This window comes from Anneissia japonica, unplaced genomic scaffold, assembly GCF_011630105.1.
Source record: "Anneissia japonica isolate Jap-2015-1 unplaced genomic scaffold, ASM1163010v1 scaffold288018_len440701_cov179, whole genome shotgun sequence".
Classification (NCBI taxonomy): Eukaryota; Metazoa; Echinodermata; class Crinoidea; order Comatulida; family Comatulidae; genus Anneissia; species Anneissia japonica.
In genome coordinates, this window is record NW_022690319.1 from 313,003 (window position 1) to 333,914 (window position 20,912).

Here is a 20,912-nt window from a genome sequence, read left to right on the forward strand (position 1 = left end):
GGGGGGGGGGGTGAGAATGGTGATTTCACAGATGTAGGGTCTATACTACCTCAGCCATACCATGGTTGGGGCTGAGATAAGAAAATGTATGATTAGATGGCCGGAAATGGCACTCTCAGACTTAAATTTGAATATGATCATTTTTCCCCCCATTTTTTTTCAATAATTTAAAAATCTTTAAGAGAGGATCCCCTTGAATCATCACTAATCTGGTTACTGAGCTCTATTTACATTTAATTTTATTTTGCTGCACATTTTCATACCCATTCGCGCTGACTTTCATGAGACAATTGATAATAAAAAGCGGTGAAAACATATAGGTTATTTCCGGGAGATTCTTGCTTGCTTGCGGTAGTGCGGGAGGCCGTCCCAGTTTCCGGGAGACAACCGCGAGCTCCAGGAGTCTTGGGACCTCTGCCAAACGTTGCAGCAAGTAAGCTACAGTAGGACAGTACCAAACTGCACTTTCTAACTTTATAACACTCCAACAAAACCAGGCATTTGTAATAATAATAAACACCCTACTTGAATAAGGACCTATCTTAAATTAGCATAGCGCTGAAGCCTTAAAAACATTCTGTAAGCATTGCACTCTTATTTAGTAAGTTAGAGTACAGATATTACTGATATTGTCAGAAAATTGTTAGGTTAATCCAAAGACAGGCTAGTGTCTAATCATGTTATCGCTAAAAACAGTGGAGACACTTGGTTTAATTTATAATTTTTTGGGAGTTCTTTGCAGCGTACAAGTTTGTGGACTGTTAGATCAGTTTGACCCAAACCTGCCTAGGCTACTATGTAAATTCATATTCTAAATTATTCTTTTTTTTTGTTTCTACACTGCATAATCAAAATTCCCTATGCACTAAAAATTTGATCATCAGTGAGAGAATATATTATTCAAAACATCAACATTTGCCTATAGGCTCATATTGAGCCATTCAGGGTCATTTCGGGTCACTCAGACATCTGTCACTTCTAGCAATAACCTTGTTAACACTCATCAACTTCACATTAAAAATATAATACAATAATTATTCAAAGTAGCTAATAGATCTTGCACCTTTACTAGTAAATATAACATTTGCAAGGTTTAAATTATAACAAATAAATATATGATATGAAATTAAATAATTATTAACAATATCTAAGAATTTTGTCCAGTATTAAGAAAGAAAGGTTACTTACAAACAACTTTATATGTTTACTTACAAAGTTATGGAAGCACGAATTAGTCCTATAGTAATATAGGACTAATTTGTGTTATATAACTTTGTTAAAAATTTAGGAATTTAAATCATTTATAGTTTTCATAAGATTTGAAGAGTTGATTCAATATTAAAAGCCTTTAAAAGTGCCTGAATTATTATTATGGTAAATAATTTATAATACTAAGAAAATATATAATGGATTGGCCAAATATTCTGTTTTAATTATCAATATGGTGTGGTAAAGCATTCTTCAAATGTCAGTACAGTTAGTGAAAAATCCCAGGATGCATTGCTGATCCTAGCATAGGTTTCACGTGAGTCACAGCTAATGTAAAGACTGGGTGACCGTTTGAAGTGTCGATTGGCACCGGTATTAGAATTCCTCATCAATTGATAAATAACCAACTTCCTCGTTATTACCAGTTAATGATGCTTCTGGATTTTGAATTTTGCGATGATGATACTACTAATACTCTATTATGGAATGTATAGAATATTGTATTTTATTCCCAATCTGTTACTTAATTTGAAAGATATTTAAAAAAAAATATATGAACAATTCAAAGTATTCTTGTAAGTTTTTCTTGATTAACTAATGTTTTCTTTTTTTTATTCAGGTATTAAACACATTAGAAAAGGCAGAATAAATCTGAAAATTTTGCATTATAATCAAAAACAAGCATTTATAAAGCATTTAAATAATTATACAAGAAAAAATATATACAATACTCAAACAATACAGAAATTCACCAACAAAACTGTACAAAGAAAAATAAAACACTTAGTATCTACATAGAATTAAATATTAAAATTTGTGTTATCAAAAATAGTTTCTTTTAAATTTTATTATTAAATCATTATGCCAGATAGTTATAGAATTTTCTGTCTATTGAATGAAATTTGATGGTCTAACTCAATTTTGAATCTGCTATTTTGTTTTTTGATATAAAAATTTAATAAAAAGCTTCTTTATTCAAATTTCTAAAAATATCAAAGCCTCATTAATGGCTATTTTCCCAAAAACACACTAACGATTATTAATATTTCCATCTTATTTTTGTTATTATTATTGATTTTTTTTTTATATTAATCATTTTACAGCTTGATTTTTTAGGCATGAAGAAATACCAATAAAGCATGCCAAATTTCAATCATCACATTTTTGTGCTGTAAAAACATCTCACTCATCATTCTCAGTCTAATCCATAACTATACGATGATTTATATCCTGACATCGTGACCTACTTACTTGTCGACAAACTGCGAGAATAAATTAATTGTCATCAAACAATTATTGCGTTGTAATCAAGTAATTTTAGCTTTCGGAAATTGAAACATTCCGTAATCTGTGGATAGACCCCCTGTTGATCCTTGCTGAAACCATTAACAGTTAAAATTAGAATATTAATATTGCATAAATTACAAATAGATTTCAACCTTATATTGTAAGAAAGTGCTGTAAGGTTTTGTGCTCTGAACTGGAATGGTAGCGAGTTTAAGACCGTTGGAGTTTATATTGTTTTTGTCTTTCGGAAAAGCTATATTGTTTTTGTCTTTCGGAAAAACACATTTGTCTCTATTAGCCATACTGTACTTGACCATATTTCCTGGATTTAAAGGTAAAATTTTAGCCAGTAAACTGAATACGGAAATAGGTAAATAATCGCAGCTAATTGTACCGCTAAACTAGTGGTAGCCACACTGTGTGCGTTGATCTGTTGAGGCCCTTTCAGAGAGCTTTTGCTCGATCAATCCCATCACTGCTTTCCTAATGTTTTAGCTGGAAGGCTGAAATGCAAATTATGGATGAGAGGTTTTAAGCCATTGGTCCCATATGCAATATGGCCCATGTGCATGTTAAACAACACAGTGCACTTCTCGGAAAGAAGCGGGGGAATGCCTCCCATGTGCCACCAGAAAGGACCCACAGGAAATAAGTTTTTTGACATTTTTTCAAATTATCCTTTGTGTGTTTTACTGTACACCGGAAAAAAAAAATTATTAGTCTTTTTGCGATACTTGCAAAATTATAATAAAATTGACTTTGTCTTAAAAAGACAGCCAATTGGCAAGTATTACGGTTTTTCCCACTTCTTAATAGGGGTTTTACTTCGTAAAGACAATAATAACCGTGTATTGTATAAAAGATAGACAACCTAAGTAATAATAATACCGGTTGTGATTTTTTTCATTTGTTATTTATATCTCTTGATATTCAGGTGATAGGACTGGTAAACTTTATACAGACGTTCAGTCTACTGCCAGTCATTTTGCTTATGTCCTTTTTGTTTTGGTTTCTTTGTTGCGATATTTGTTTTTTGTTTGATGTGAATGGATGCATTTCAAGAGCGATTCAAGATTCCATTTATTGTCATATATAAGCAAAGTACATGAAATTCGCTTTCCAGAGCGAGGCACACACAAAAATATACACACAGATAAAATATATATATCTGGTGAATACTTTGCTAAATAGATGACTAACTTATATGTACTTAAAACTAAATTTAGCTACTGTATTCATGTGCATTTAAAATATGTGTGAGTATTGTATTTTGTATTGTTTGGAGACTACTGTACTGTACATTGCACATAAACAAACTTAGTTCCTCCTTGGATTTACCCTTCTCTACTTTGTTGAAATGTTTGAGGAAATAAATATATTATTAGAGTCGTAGAAAATACAGTAAAGGTATTAAAAGCATAATAGGATATTGTATTTTACTGAATGCAAGCCAAAAGGGGACTACTCTACAAAATCCAACAAAAATTAGAGGGTGGGTTTTTGTAATCCAACAATAGTTTTACGTATCATCCGTGTCCATTTTAGTTAAGAGTTGTTAGTGTAATCTTTCCTTAAGTCTGTTTGATCTTTGATGTTTTATCTTCTTATTAATCACTCTGCCCGCCAAACACGGAGATTTCTGAGTTTGGTAACGCAGCGCTTGACTGCCAAACACAGAGATCTCGGTGTTTCAAGTTTTTTTTTACGGAATCTGATAGATGATGTAATTACCGACATGTATTAATAATTTGAACACTATATTCGGTCTGGATCGTAAGTATCTACCTATAATTGTTTGTTTTACGTTGAGTGTAGCGGTATATGATGTACTTTCACAAATTTGCGATTATCTCAGCTTTGTTGTGCGAAATTGCGTAAATCTCCAAAAGTGAGTCATTTTCATTTTACTGTTAGGGGTCACAGATTGGGATTAGAATAATGTGTGTGGTACCGTTGTAAAGCTAAGATGTTTGTAGTTCTTGTAGTATTCAATCTGATCACATACCACTCTCAACGAGCATTGTAAAAGTGTTAAAATTCTCTGAAAGGTCTGGCAGTGGCAGATACTATTTTTTCAAACCCCTGGCGGTCAGAGTGTTAATAATAGAAATAAGAAGAATATTCCAATTCTTCAGGAGATTTAATAGGAATAAAACAGAATAACAGTGTTTGTCTTGGATTGGGAAGCAGCTAATTCATATTCTTGACAGCAATTTGACCTCTGAAAGGTCATTGTTTGTCAAAAAACAAGGGCCTAAAACGACTGAAAAGCGGAGTTTCCTTTTTCGTTCTGCCGGGTAAAATCAATTACTTTAGGCGACGTTTGTAAACTAACCGACATGTACCAACGTCCGCATGTCGCGCTAGCCTTATCCTACTCTAGGCCTAGACTAGCTAGGATGGTATAGGCCTAGCCTTGAAGGGACGAAGGTCCCAATGAAAAACAACGTCGCTCCTTGATAGCTAACATTGTCTATTTAACATCACAATAATTCATTATTAGACCTATAGTTGTTTTTTGAATTGTACCTCCACAAATCTCAACCGATACCTGCACAACTCGAGTAACGTCTCGTATCTATTGTCATGACGTCATGGCTCGCTGGCTCACACTATTGCGATGTCTCGCACTTGTGATCAAATAACACGCTGGCTCGCACTTTGGCAACATTCTTTGGCAGTCAACTCGCCCCTAGAAAACCCACCCTTGGAAACTTGCCCCATAAAAAAATGTACACTTCCTAGACCATGCAGTCTTCAAAATAAAAATTGTAACATTTGGTAATCAACTACATTTTCCACATACATAGACATTTTTGAAACTTTATTAAAAAAACCTAAACGATAATTCACCACTATAGACACTTTTTTTTTTTTTTTGAAAAATTACAACTTTGTTACCCAATGAGAAGTGTTCTAATATAGACAGTGGGTCTATATTATTATTATATATCTATATTGTCTCATATTTGTTATATTTTTATTATTCATTATTTTCACTTGACTCGCATAAATAATTGAGTTCGAAGAACATTTATATGCAGTTGTACTTCGCAGCACTTCACTTGCAATTTGCAATTTTTAGTTCCTATGCATGTAATGCAATAGGAACTATTGTAATCACTCTGTCACATTTCTTTTGTTTTTTATTGTGTGTAGTATGTGTGTGCGTATGTGTGTAGACATTTATGCAAATGCGCATGCGTCAAAGAAAAGTTTTCCGACATTTTGTTTTACATCGCGATGCGAAGTTCGATGTGGATTTTCTGCAGAGTTCAGTCAGGGCTCACGCTAACCGATCGGCAAGTCGGCATGCATGAAACTATTTTGGTTTTACGGCAAAAAAATCAAATGCTGTGGCATAGGTATTTTGAAGAAGGCCTAAAATAAAACAGAAAGGTTTTAATACTTGCTGAAATACATCGTTTTTTCATTTAGATCTCCATTTTTCACTAACTCCATGCGACGTTTATTTCTGTTGTATGAGTAGTCCATAGAGCTATTAAATTATAAATATATTATAAATATATATATAATATATATATTATATATATAATATATATTATATATACATTATATATATATATATAGATTATATATATAATATATATATATATATATATTACGTATATATACGTATATACACGTATATGTATGTATACGTCTATGTATATACACGTGTATGTATACGTATGTATATACGTATAATATACATGCGTATGTATGTACACGCGTATATATGTACACGTGCGCGTATATAATACATGTATACGTATATATATATGTGTATATGTATGTGTATATATATACACGTATATATAGGGCCTATATACTTTTTAAGTCATGTATCATGCATAGGAACGTTGACGCCTGCAAGGCTCTGGTTAGTATATTAATATTATGATAGACTGAAATACTGTACTTTGGTACAAATTTGAAGTGAGCCCTCTATTGTTCATTGTTGCATCAACTTTCTTATTCTGAGAGACTGAAATTGTTTTGTGGGGCTGTTCCATCCAGGGTTTGATGAAGGCCGAGCTTCATAAACTGAGTGATTCACTATGTATTATCATACCTCCATGGTATTATAAATAGTTTTTCAGTGAAATTCTTGATTGATTCATTTCTTTAGCTTCTCCTTGCCCATAAAAATTATTGTTATAGACTTATGATTAATGATTTTACTGAAACGACTCTTGCAAATGAGTTGTTGCTGAAAATTCATCTTCAAAGTAGTTGCCGGTTAAGTCTGCTGGAAACCTGCTTTGAATATGACAACTTAGGTAAAAGTTCAAGGTTTAATTGCATCTGTGGGAATTTTCTAAAGGCCAGTAGATATGTTATGATTTATTATACAGTAGTAAGATTGCTATGTTGTTTAAATGGTGGTGTGCTTATGATACATGGCAGCTTTCTGCTCGCCAATGGTCAGTGACCCCCAAAATATATCTGGGTGTGGTGTACCTGAGATGTAGTTTGGATTTCAGACTTGCACTGCAGCATACATTAAAGTATAAAAATTATAAAAAGTTGATTAAATTATTAGAAGATATTAAATGTTGCATGATTATTAATGTTAAATGTTATGAAAGTTAAAGAAGCTATTTCTATGGTAGTTTTTGCCATCTTCATTGTACTGGTAAAAGTAGGATAAATGAACTTTAAAAATTAATTTGTGATTTAACATTAACAGGGTAAGAGAGCCCCCTATGATTCAATCTTGAATACTGGTTAGCCCAAGAGTAGCCAGTTCCTCTAGAAATCAGGTCGTCTATAATAAGGTTACCAAGTACACGAAGTATGACCTTTGACATTTTCTCTTATTAGGGGTTCAATGCAAAATGTGCAAACTACTCTATCCGTTACTATCTCATCTGATAGCTCTTTGATTTATCCCTTGCTTTTCTTCTCTCCCTTTTTTATTTGTTTGCCCTATGACTTGACTACCGGTATGTGTTTAAAATAAAACCTACAGCACATCTGGTAGATGGTAGATCATTAAGGTGGACAGTATCTTGACTGTTGATTGAACAGGAATGGAATTCAAGAACATTATCTTCATTAGAAATTGTTAAATTAAATGTGGATGCATGTGTCATATAGAATATTATCCCATGTTCTATGCAATGAGTTTGTTTGAAGGCATTTCATTATACCAAACTCCTAAAGTATCATCGCCATGCTTTCAGTTTGTTAGACATCACCATTCACATCAGTTATTGTCATGGGCATTAGTGTATCACATGAAGTAAATGTAGGTCTTTTTTTATTTGTGTCATCCATATTTTCAGCAGAGTTTATGCCCTTTTACTTTCTAAAATGAAGTAGAATATTGTATATTAATATTTGTACAGAAATTTATTTTTGAATCTTGTGGTCGATGTATGTACTTTTTAACTGCTAATTACAAAATTAACAATTTAAAATTCAGTTTTACCTTTCAGTTTTTTATATTTTCTATTGTAAAGTACCTCTTGAAACTATTCAACGATAATTACGTCAGGCTCTAGAAAGAATGTTGTTCGTACTGCTGTATGTTAAAAAGATCAAATCAATAATTTTTTTTTTGATGAGTTAAATTTTTGAAATAACAGTCTGTATCTGAAAACAAGCTTTTTACAACTGCTAATTTTACATCTTAAAATAGAGGTAGGTGGCCTATTAGACATGTATTATTAAGTAGTATTATTAGCATGATTATAAGCTGTCTTCTTAGGTTTTTCTAAATTATTGGTAATTCATAGTGTTTAAAGAAGGAAACAATTCTTCAAAACCCTTCTAAATAATTTAATTTAATTTTTTTTTTCTCAATAGATTCTAACAACTTAATATTCCACGGTTTTCTCAGAGAGAGGCACACCAACACAGCCCGAAGCTGGATACTTCAAGTCTCAATCCCTCATCCCCTGGGGGGGATGAGCCAATGGATGCCGCTTTCAGTGTTCAAAGCCCGCAGATGATGGAAATTCTACAAACAGAGGAAAACCCCAGCATGGCAGGGATCTCCAATGTGGCCTACATCCAACCAGGGCAGATAGTGCAACCAGAACTGCAGCTACAGACGTCAGGCTTTCATTTGGGATCTATTCAACAATTGACAACAATTAGGGCGTTACAAGCTGGTACTGTGCCACTGACGTATACAACATCTGCCATCCCAACATTACAGACTGACCTCGGTGGTCAGCAGATTCTGATTCTGCAGCAGCCTATTCAAGAGATTGTGCCGCAGATCAAGATTGAAGATCAGCAACAGCTTCAGCAACAGCTGCAACAACAGCAACAGCAATTACAGCTACTACAGCAACAGCAGCAGCAACAGCAGCCGCAACAGCAACAACTACAGCAACAACAACTACAGCAACAACAACTACAGCAACAACAACTACAGCAACAACAACTACAGCAGCAACAACTACAGCAACAACTACAGCAACAATTAGACTCTTTACAAGTGATAGAAGAAACTCCACTTGGAGCAGATTTAGAGAAGAAAAAAGATGGTAAGTTGAAACTCTGTTTTTTAGATGAAGAATATCGAGAATTGTTCTATCGAGAAATCTTTTTTTCTTCGCAAAAATGTTATTAATATTGTAACATGACATTACAACCTTTGTCCAAGCATGGTTTTTAAAAACTATATTTTTTTTTTCGATTTGTACTTTCCTAGTTTGTTTACTGTTGTATTATTTGTGTTTAATGCATGCAAGCATTTTCCAATTGGGACCAGTATTAAAAATATTATTGTATTCATCTTATTTTAACCATGTAAATCCTGGCACTCATTGTACTTGACGGTCGTCGGCCAACGCAATTCTACGTGGAATGCCACGACACGCGTAACGGATCGTTTTCAACGGCGATCCCCTGCAGACTGCCACCAACAATCAGCAGCTGGCGTCACATTGTCTAGCGCTAAGCAAGCAGAGTTGGAATTATTGTACGACAGTTGTACAATTAAAAGGTTGTTCATTGAAAGTTATAATTAAACAAAATTAATAACAATAATTACAAGTTGTTAAATGTTATTTTTGCTTATTCCATTTTAACTTGTATTGTGTTTATAGAGTTTTTGACTAAATTTAATTTGTCTGTGTTATCAATCGATATTCTTTCTGATTTAACAATCAAGCGTCAGGCTCAGTTTCGTTGGGTTTTTGGCAAAATAGATGATGAATGATCGAATACTTCTGGCATTTATCCTATGAATGCAGGTTCCTGACACTCAACGCTTATGTTTGTAAGAACTAAGTACACACTCCTGCCATTTTTGTGTCTATTGCCTTCTCATGGCATAGCCAATGTGTTATGCTTTGGCAGTTGACTCCGTAAGAGCGAGTACTGTAAATCCGTTGGAGGTGCATGATGGGTACTGCTACAGTACCATGGGATAGGGGGCGTCCTATTGGAGAACGAATGGAGCTTGAAAATCGAACGTGCGTCATGGAGGTATTTTAAATGACGCCTTCTAGAATGTGGTGGTAGTTTTCGAGATACAGTAATGTACAGTAATAGGCAGTAGACACATACTTCCGCTGGAAGCTGATTTTTCAATTAATGTGGTAATAGAAGTTTATTGCGCTATATTCACCAGATAGCAGACTGGATGGAGCATCTAGGGTGCTAGTTTGTGTGCTGAACCATGATGAATCTTGGATTCCTAGTTCAGTTTCTCACTGTTCTTGTGTCGTATGTTCATAATAACTTTGAAAAGAAATATTTAATGCAATTGAATAATACATATGGATCGAAAGAGGATCTGAAGTTCACCTGGATGGATTATTTATTTACAGTATTTTATTTTGTGTCAGTTTAGAAATCATTATTGGTGTTTACGGTTCTGTAAAAGTACATATGGACTGAACCAATTTTACTTCATATCAAATGCATACTGCAGTTAAAACAATGTATTATCTGTTCTAATTAATTAATTTACTTAACAAATAATTTTTGCACAGTGGGTACAATAGCATGTTGTTGTGACTGGAAGTATTTTACGTTAGTATTTCCTGAATTGTGGAAAATGGCACCACAAGCAGTTGACTGAGATGGATATGAGCATTGTATTGTAGAATAACACTTTAACTAGTTTCTTTTTAGATAATGACAAAGCAAACAGCGGTCACACAATCTTCACCTACTTGCTATCTAGAGTAGTAAATTTAATAAATGTGACACAACATTGACTTAGGTGTTAAGACAACTGAGATATATATAGTCTTAGCATCGGCGCAGGTTCCTGACACTCAACGCTTATGGTTTGTAAGAACCAAGTTCTTGTAAATGAAGACCTAATACCCTGAGAGCCCAATCAGACTTATATATCGCCCCAGGGACTGCCTTAACTATGGCCACCTCAAAACGACCATTCTCTTCGCGGTTAGTACAGTGTATGTTGGCTCAATGTCGCACTGCGAACATTTACACTTGCTTCCTTGTGTCTGGTTTTTGCGTGAAATGTTATGGTTCATGTCCATACAAAACTCTGCACAATGACCGTTTAAATTTTACAAATTTAATGCCTTTTTACCTGAACTTACCCGGCCTCTCAATTATTATTAATAGAAACATTCTTTCTATAAGTATTGTTATTGTTATTATTACCATGAGAAAGGATGCTATTTTCACATTTATAGTTGTTTTAAACAATTTTTTCTTGTAACTTGTTTATTATTTGGTGGTTTGACAGCGTGTGAATGTATAGTAACAACCATCTACTGTACAGTAAGTAACCTTGTTGGTAGTCATTGTCTGATGAAGATCTGTTGATAAGGGATCGAAACATCACGAACAGTATATATATTTAATGGTTTACTTACAAGAATCTATTCGAATATATACACTCTGCTTTGTATAAATACCCCCTTGAAAAAACAACCAATCAGAACCTTATTTTGAATAAATGCTGCCCTCGAATAAATGCACTGGGGCGTTTATTTTGACTGTAAGTAGAACTAATGGAAGCAAAATCATTCTCCACGCATTCTATTAATGTTCTACTCTAGTAGAATTACATTTTTTTAACCTGGTTGGGATCATTGACACATTTTGACGTGAAATTAAGAGGCATATATACGTAAACCATTAAAAAAAACAAGCACTTCCATCGAATAAACGCCCCCTGGACAACCCTCCTCAACAATCTCAAGGGCGTCCATCAAATAAATACAGTATTTTATTAGTACTAAATCCATTTAACTCCTTAAATCAAGAGAGGCAAAGGGATATATATTTTTTTTTTTGAATAATTGACTCATTTTGAGAATTTAGTTTATATTATAAAAAAAATTAGTAACTCTTCACAAAATCTAAATTTTTCAATAATGTTTATGATCAGTCTCATTCATTGCTATACCCTTTTGCCAAATCACACTTAGATGCTTCAACACACAATACAACTAAAACTAAATATAAGAAGATGTAAAGCAACTAGCCAAATTAAATAGAGTACTTAATTGAAATCAGCATATTATAGTTGGATATCTTAGTTTATATTTGCGGATACAGGGAGGTGGATGCAGACGATGCGATCATGCTTCCCTCCCCCAGTAAGATTTTTTAATTTACTGTATGTGCAATTCCTGGGCACCTAGAGGTCCCCATTGTGAAAATGTTCTCGTCTCAGCCCCAACCGTGGTGGGGCTGAGGTGGTGTGGACTCTCGCACACTTCCTACCGCCAAATCCAGCATCCATTTCAGATTCTTTTGCTACCTTTTTTGAAAAGTATATTGAAAACAATGTGCAGTTTAAACTGTATACATTGGATCCAAACCAAAATTTGGACTGCGTTCCCAATGCGCTGAACGCCTACGTCCATATTCTTATGCACTGATTCAATTTTCTGATTGGTTCGGTAGGCCTTCCGGTCTGAAGATTTGGATTTGGTGTGATTGCAGCTTGACAGTGCCCTGTGTGTTATGAAAATACCGACTATACATTTAGACATTAGCTTATGAAGTGCCCCATAGTCTATTCATGGTGAGAGTAACCTTCAACCAATGAGAAGAGAGGAAATAGTCTGATAAATTGACCGGGATTACGGAATAGATTAGACCCACTTCCCGGCTAATTGTCAGCTTTTGACAGTTGATTGTTTTTAACTTGCAAATACTTACTAATGTTACTATTAGGCCTACTTTTGGTTTATGTTCACTGATCTATTTTAGAATGGTTTGCATTGTAAAGATTCTGGTTTTCTTAAACTTTATACTTGTGGGATGTTAGTGTGTATCTGAGGGTAGGTATGAATGCATTGATCGATAGAGATTTAGTTTAAATTCTTGTCGATACAAACTAGTGGAAATCCATATGGCTTTATAAAATTAGCGTATAAATAACAGTATTTAAATTTTTAAAAAACTTTTTGTAAGTTAACCTAATGTATTTATCTAACATGAGTCAATATGTGATTCCTGATGGTGACATAATTAACGTTGAAATGTTGAATCCCTAAATGATGGCATGCATTTCGATACTTGGAGTATGTATTATACTATCTTATCTGAGTGGTGGTAGATCACGTTAACATAAGGAGGAACAAAAATAACCCGCAATATTTGAGTAGTACCATTGGTCTGTATCTGTTATGTCTGTTTCAGAATGTTGAAGTAAGTTTAAGATGAATAACTTGGTGGTAGTTGGTAGGCCCTGGAAGAAAAGGCTTTCCCGCACATGTTCTGGGATTAAGCCTTTGAGATTATGTGAAGCTGTAGGGATTATAGCAGTAACCACTATTCTTGCATTATGATCCATTTTATAAAGAATCTGTTAATTATTAGTGTATCGTACTTAAGCGTGGATTAAACACAGATTATAGGTCAGAGTCTCGTCTCCCTTACATTTAATGACTGTTGGTCATATATACTGGTCCTTGAGTTTTAACTACTACTTCCTTAATTATGAATATTTATTATGCATTTTCTAGTTATGAATATTCATAAGCTACTGATATAGGAAGGTATGATTTCCTAGTTCTGACCTGGTGTTCCTGCTGCACCTGATTGATAAGTGGAGTTACCGATGAAGATGTTTGATTAAAGAACTGTCCTATCACCAATGACAGAATAGCTGATATTTCTTATTGATTTGGAATATAACTATTGTGGACCATCCATGGAAGTATCTTCTGATAATTGACAGTTGATATTATAATTGATAGATCAATTGATTGACAGATTTGGATTAACATTATTTTTGTGCTGATCATTGGTGGAGTAGTAAGACCATCTGTTGAAAGGTGTGACATAAGAATCTCTGTTAGCTGCCAGAAAAATTTGTGAAGCCTCACCCCGTCTAGAAAGAGAGTCTGAACACTACCAAAGTAGTTTTTTAAAAACCAACAAAGCATCTCAAGCCACTACCAAATTCAAACCAGGTAGGCTTAGTGATATAACAGTTGCAGTATTTCCGTAGTGCCCTTTGTATTTAACCCTGGTAGGCTTAGAGGCTACGCTGTAGTTGGAATACTACCTGGTTAAATTTGAAATAAGCTGATTCATAAAGTCAGTTTACCAGGAACACATCAGGAAGCGTCCAACCTAAATTTTCTTACTTCCAGTTTCAATTTAAAACAAGCTCAATCATCAATAAAATATTTTAGTTGTGTTAAAACCTGATAAAATATCTCAAATATTCAATTAAAACATTTTAATTTGTTCATATAAGATAATGAAATATGTTATCTACTTCAAACCATGGAGACCAGAGAAAACTGTTTAAAAAAGATGCAGCCAAAAATTTGACTAAATTCAATTTTCAGTGGTTTATATAAGTTGTTAATACTACTAAAAAAATAATAAGGATGTACACCACTGGCAATACTAGCGAAAAGTATAGTATGGTAAAGCTAAAAACCAAAAGGTCCACTGATTAATCTCAGATAAGATAGTATAATACATACATCAAGTATCGAAATGTACGCCATCGTGTCGGGATTCAATATTTCAACATTAATTATGTCATCATCAGGAATGATGATGACATGACAGAGCTTAAGACTTTGACAGACCCACCAAGCCCTTTCCCTCCACATTGGCCATGACTATTTTTGAACCAAAATGTTATTTCTGTAAGTATAATAAAATTATGAAATTGCTTTTCTCCTCCACACTGACTAGTACCTTGTAGCCGATATTAGTTATCAGAATGTGTAATACCCCCTGTTTGACATCTTTTCCCCGCTCCCCCCCTTCCCCTCAAATATATTGTAGGGCCATTGCTGCTTTACACAAAGGTTAAAAAATGTACATTATATTGGCATTATGTAATACTTACCGTATAGTATAACTAACAAGGAAAAATAGGCTATATCTTGTTTTGCAAATATTAAAGTTTATTGTTAAATTTTCACACATAATATAAACACTTTAATCCTAACTTAAACAGGCATTCTACGTAATAACAAAATTTCTATACACCTACAGTACATTTATTTAAAAAAAAAAATTTAATCAGAATCTGAAACTTGGATCTGTATTACTAAATCCAGAGATGTGGTTTTTTTCTTACCCAAACTTTCAGTTTCAGGAAGTATAAGTAACCCTAAAACCTTGGATCACTGATTAGTATCAGTTTAGGATAGGTCACCGCTGAGGTGATTCTTCTTATATACCTTGTTTTGCAAACTCAAATTTTTAAAGATCGTTAGAGGAGGACAGGAAAAAAATTGATTGTTTTCTAAATTCAAATAAGTTTTGCCAAAAACATCCAGAAAATAAGAGAAAATAAAAGTAAAACACCTGTATTTATTTTTTTAAAAGAAGAAAATTTTAATCAGAATCTGAAACGTGGATCTACAGTATATGTACTGAATCCGTGATGTGTTTTTTTTTGTTTTTTTTTCTTGCCACGCTCTGAGTTCAGGAAGTAAGATAAGTAACCCTAAAACCTTAGATCACTGATAAGTATCAGTTTAGGATAGCTCACCACTAAGATGAGGCTTTTTTATACAGTATCTTGTTTTGCAAATTCTCTCTTTTTTTACAGATTGTTAGAGGAGGAGGGGAAAAAATAAAAATAAAATTTTGTTTTCTTATTTAACAAATAGTTTTTTGGCCAAAAATATCCAGACAAAGGAGGAAATATTAAAATAAAATTTTATTGGTGAATGTAAACAGTGTAGTAGTTATAAAATTTATATAATTAGCAAAAAATATACTACTTTTACTTATTTTTGGAGATTCTGTGGACAGGCAGACAGTAAGTAGCTGGCAACAGTTTGGAAACATGTGACACTTCAGGGGAGAAGCAAGTTAGGCAAAAAAAAAATTGTTTTTGTGTTGGCCACGTTTTGTGAAAATACAAAATAGCTAGCCAATGTTCGTAAACAAATTGAACAAGTTTGTCTACGAACATTTGCCACTGAATAAATCATGCGCCTATCGATATGTCGACAACTTACGCATTGGGCGGAGTTTTCTCACGGCTGCAGACACGAAGTATGATCGCCGTGTTGTATGTCGGTGTATTCAAAGCGCACTATGTGCGTTTTGTATTGTACTGTAGTAGAGATCGCTGATAGTGTACAGCAAACCGTCTAAGACCGAGTGAATAAACTCCAGCACGCGCCTAACGATTAATTCTTGACACGCCTTGTGTGTTTTGTACATGAAATAGGAACTTTATTTATGAAAACAATGACATGATTTTACATTCATAAAATCAGGGTTCGTAAAAATGACGGGTTCTATTGTATTTTACGTTTCAATGACTTCCTGAAACATGCCTTGAGTATATTTATTTATTTCACATGTACAGTCTTTATGAGGGTGGTCCATCCAGCCAAAGCTGATCATTACGAACCCTCAATACACACAGTAAAACAAAACAAAAGAGAGAAAACAATTAATTTACAGTTAAATATAAATAACAACCTTTCAATTCTAAATTTACATAATGAATTAATTCAAAATTATATAAAAAACTTAATATAAAAATTAAAATTAAATTATAATTAAAGATGTAAATGAATTGAGCATGATTAAAAAACAATTAATTATATGACGTAAAACAGTAAGAAAGCAAAAATTATTCACTTGAAGTAGTGTACTACTGTAGTATACATGAAAGCTTTTGGTAATAAAAATCTCAACTAGTCCATTAATTATTCTTTAACTTTTGTTTTCTTTTTGAATTTTGGAAGATTATAGTACAAAGGTTGTTTTTGTTCATGTTGTGGAGGAGGTATTATTAATGATCTCGGTATTTGTTATACTTACATTCAACTTTAGAGTCTACTGTTTTAACTCTTGTCCAAAATGAAATACTGAATATGTTTTAATATGTCCGGAATGTGGATGGAATTATTGTTTCCTGTGATGATGTTTTAATGTGCAGAAACATGAGAAGATGCGGACATCGGAGAAGTTTATTTGTTTCGGAAACACTCGATCAGAGATTAAAGTCTACCAGGATAGGACTAGGAAGATGATGGAGGTTGACCATTTTTATAAGGATATTTGCAATAAAAAAAATATGTATAGCCTACTGTGCACTCAGGCCTCCTTTCTTTTCTTTAATATTTCTTGAGGCTGGGAGAGGGGTGTGTTCAATTCAATTCAATTCAACATTTGTTTACTTCCTTTTAAAAAACAAAAACAAACAATTTTCTTAAAAATATAAGGTAAATGCAAGTAATAAAAAATGAAAAACAAGCGAAAGGAAAAAGGCAAGACCCGAGAGGGAAAGAGAAACAAATCTTATGGTGGGACAGCCTGAAAAGAGAAAAAAAAATGAGATTAACAAAAAAGACAGTACAGGACAAAATGAGACAATAAAACAACAAGAAACAAAACAAACAAATCGAATGCAGACCAACAAACCACGACTGGTAACAACAAAATGGTGTGGGGGGGGGGGAGAGAGAGATGGAATATAAACAAAATTAATAACCAGTAATTAAGTGTTTTTGGAAGATGCATTACTAAATAGGAGAGTAACGAATTCCAAAATTTAGGGCCTGAAAATCTGATGTTATGCTGGAAATAATTACTGTAGTTTTTACTGTTTTATTTGTCATTTTTTGCTCTGGACCCCATTGGAAACAAATTTCGTAGTTAACTGAATGATTCTGATTTTTTGCAAAGTATTTTGTCCTTTTTTTTTAAATTTCTTCAGTTGCATGTTTTTTCTATGTGTATTGTATTGAGACCACAAATAAAATTCAGGTTTCAAAATAGACATCTGTTTCAAAATCAGCAACCAACTGAATAAAGCAGCATTGTTTCCCGTTTCTCAATTAGGCCTACTGCAATGTAACAAACAAATATTTTGTCATCATTGAAAGTTTATTATTTTCTAGGTGTTTTTTTTTTTTTTTTTTTTTTTTTTTTTTTTAGCCTTTTTTTTTTTTTTTTTTTTTTTTTTTTTTTGCAAGCATTTTTATTTCCTCTTCTCATTTTTATTGTATTCTTATATAGATGTCTGTATTGTGTTTGTACTTGACTAATGTTTAAAGCCTATGTTCTCTTTATCATTTTTATTGTAACTCCTTCCCAGTGTCACGTTTTATGCCATAAACTAAATTTTTAAATGGAATTAATGGCAACTTTACTATATGGTTTCTGTATAACTTCCAATTTGATTGCACTTAAGATGGCAGTCATAGAATGATATTATTTACAGTATCATATAAATTAGCCAATTCAAAATATATACAATCAAACAGTATAATTTTCTCATTTGATTTGTATAATTTGATATCACAACTGTTTATAATAACTTACAAATAACTAAAGTACAACAATATAAGGCAGTAGAGGTAGATGACCCTATAATATGATAGTAATACATAATATATTAAGACTTATTTTCATAGGAGCCCCAACAACAATGAAAGGGATGAGATAATAAAATAGACTTTTAGATATTTTAAATAGAATTAATAATGTATGTATTATTTTCTTTTTGATACAGTTCACACCCTTAACAAAATATTCACAACATCATAAAAATATATTATAAATTTTAATTCCAAGAAACCATGCAGGTACCAATAAACATATCATGAAACTGTGGATTAACTATCTCATAAATTATTGTTGAATATGAGTTGGAATGCATTTGGAAGAGTGGGATTATTCTACCAGATCTACTAGTCCTAATAACATTATTTAATGGTGGGTTGCTGTCTCTTATACACATCTAGATGTGTATAAGAGACAGGGATAGGACTAGGATTCTCTAAAAACACATACATATAACCATATAGTACAGAAGAAATGAAAATATTTTTGTTAGGCTATACTGGTATTTATAAAGTAAATATTTTACTTCAGAGTGTGGTAGTGTTTTTCCACCCCCACACATACTTACTACACACCCCAAACAACTATATTCTTACCAATATTTTTTGTGTATGGATTTTATAAACTGCAGTCAGTCATATTGAAATTAGTAATGACAGTTAACCTAGATTTTCCTGCCAGTCTGTTGTGTATCATATCAACAGTAAATCAACTGAGAATCTAAGACAATCCATGGAATCAGCTATACTTCCTCGTATATCAGATACCAAATAGCAACGGTCTAATATGAGCCGTGTGATGTCACCCCTAGTATGTGTGCAGATGTACACCTCTTTAAGTTTCTACCAAACATTTTGTGTTGTTTATTCTTTATTGAAAGGTGAATACCCTATGAGCAGAACAAGTATATTTTATTGGAAATTGTAATACTGTATTTCTTATTCTTTCATTCCTTGTATTATAAAAGAATACAAAACCATAAACAAATCAGTGTAAAAAGTTCACAATTGTCTTTAGTTTCTGTAGAAAGAGCATCAGTTATTTAATCATCTTTAATTATACAAAAATCATGATTATCAAGGTTCAAATTTAGTGAGGTAAAATTATATTAAATAGGGCAACATTTTTGTAACAAACTTTTCTCATTTCAATTTGTATTGAGCCTAGCAGGCGAGAGAGAATCATATTTATAAATAGTGCCCTCTATTGTCAGCACTTAGTTTTGGTGTTATAATTTTTAATTTCATTTCCAAAATAATAGTTATAAAAAGTACAGACACATATGTTTTTGGCTCAAGTTCAAAAGTTGTCGGTAAACAAGTGGTCGGTACTGGTACACACGTTCTCCTACCAGTATGTAAATTGTCTTAGCTGGTGCAAAAGTCGTTGGTGCTGGTGTGGAAGATAAAAGGTACATGTGGAGATGTTGGTACACCTGCAAATGTTGCCAGTGTAGGTGCACAAGTAGTTGTCGGTGCCGATACACATTTTTTTATTGCATAAGTTGTCTTAGCTGGTGCAAAGGTCTTTGGTGCTGGTGTGCAAGATAAAGGTACACGTGAAGATGTCGGTGCACCTGCAAATGTTGCCAGTGTAGGTGAACAAGTAGTTGTCGGTGCCGATACACATTTTTTTCACTGCATAAGTTGTCTGTGCTGGTGCAAAAGTTGTTGGTGTAGGTATAGGCACACAAGTTTCCGGTGAAGATGCTGCGTGCACAAGTTGTCGGTGCAGATACAGACTTTCTGCCACTGCATAATATGTCTGTACTGGAGTAAAAGTTGCGGGTGCCTGTTTTCAAGTTTTAGGTACAGGTACAAAAAAGGTATTATAAAAAAGCAACTTGTTGAAACGATGCTTTCTAAAAAATTACTTTGATATCCATTCACTTAGTTGAGAAGTTGTACATTTCTACATTAGGCAGAATTATAAATTGAGACCAGTTGCATAAGAATTAACAGCAAAAATAAATGTATCAGTTAAGTTTAGAAAATGCTTCTAACTTTGGAGTGGTTTCTAAACCGCAATGCTGCCTAATTAACCTGTCTGGAAAAAAACGGCAAAGATGGTTACCCAGTTCAACTTGTCACAGAAATGACTTTGTACGTGTAAATCCAACAGTTCCATCTGCCTCCAAGTTTCATCAAGTTGTCTATTCAGACTGAAGTCAATTTGATCAGGTAGCGTCCACCGCTGTAAAGACCTTGCTCAATTAAAAAGCGGCCCAGTTTCATAAATAATCACAACGACCGCAGCTGTTTTCATTACCCTGTGATTTATATCCCTGATATCTACGTATTGATAGGATTTCTTCTCATCTTTATGTTAACATATGTGCAATGAGTAATTTATTTAAGTTTCCTCTAATTGTGATGCAAAATATTCCATTTAATTTTAGATCAAATCAGCCTGTTAATTAATACTCAGATAACCAAAGCATATTTTATTGTAGGCCTAGGACTACTGCATATCATCTTCTTACTGGTACTTCATTGTGTTTGCTTGGCCTGCAGCTAGTACTGGCTATTCAGGGTTTTGAGTATCAGCATATCCATATTACACCAAAAAACATTGCTGTTTAGCTAGCTCACTAAGCCCAGACAAATTGTGCTGGTATCTAATAGGCCTACTAAAAAAAAAAAAATTAATACTAAAAAAAAAAAAAAATAATA

At 33.3% G+C, this 20,912-nt stretch overlaps 1 protein-coding gene across 1 annotated transcript in view; it reads left to right on the forward strand.

The window, feature by feature from the left end:
• Positions 1-20,912, forward strand: part of LOC117099892 (uncharacterized protein DDB_G0285291-like) — a 44,089-nt gene that overhangs the window by 16,784 nt on the left and 6,393 nt on the right. The window contains exon 3 of the mRNA XM_033239416.1: positions 8,311-8,999. Coding sequence (XP_033095307.1) covers positions 8,420-8,999 — 580 coding nt within the window. The 5' untranslated portion in view covers positions 8,311-8,419. The remainder of the gene's footprint in view (positions 1-8,310; positions 9,000-20,912) is intronic.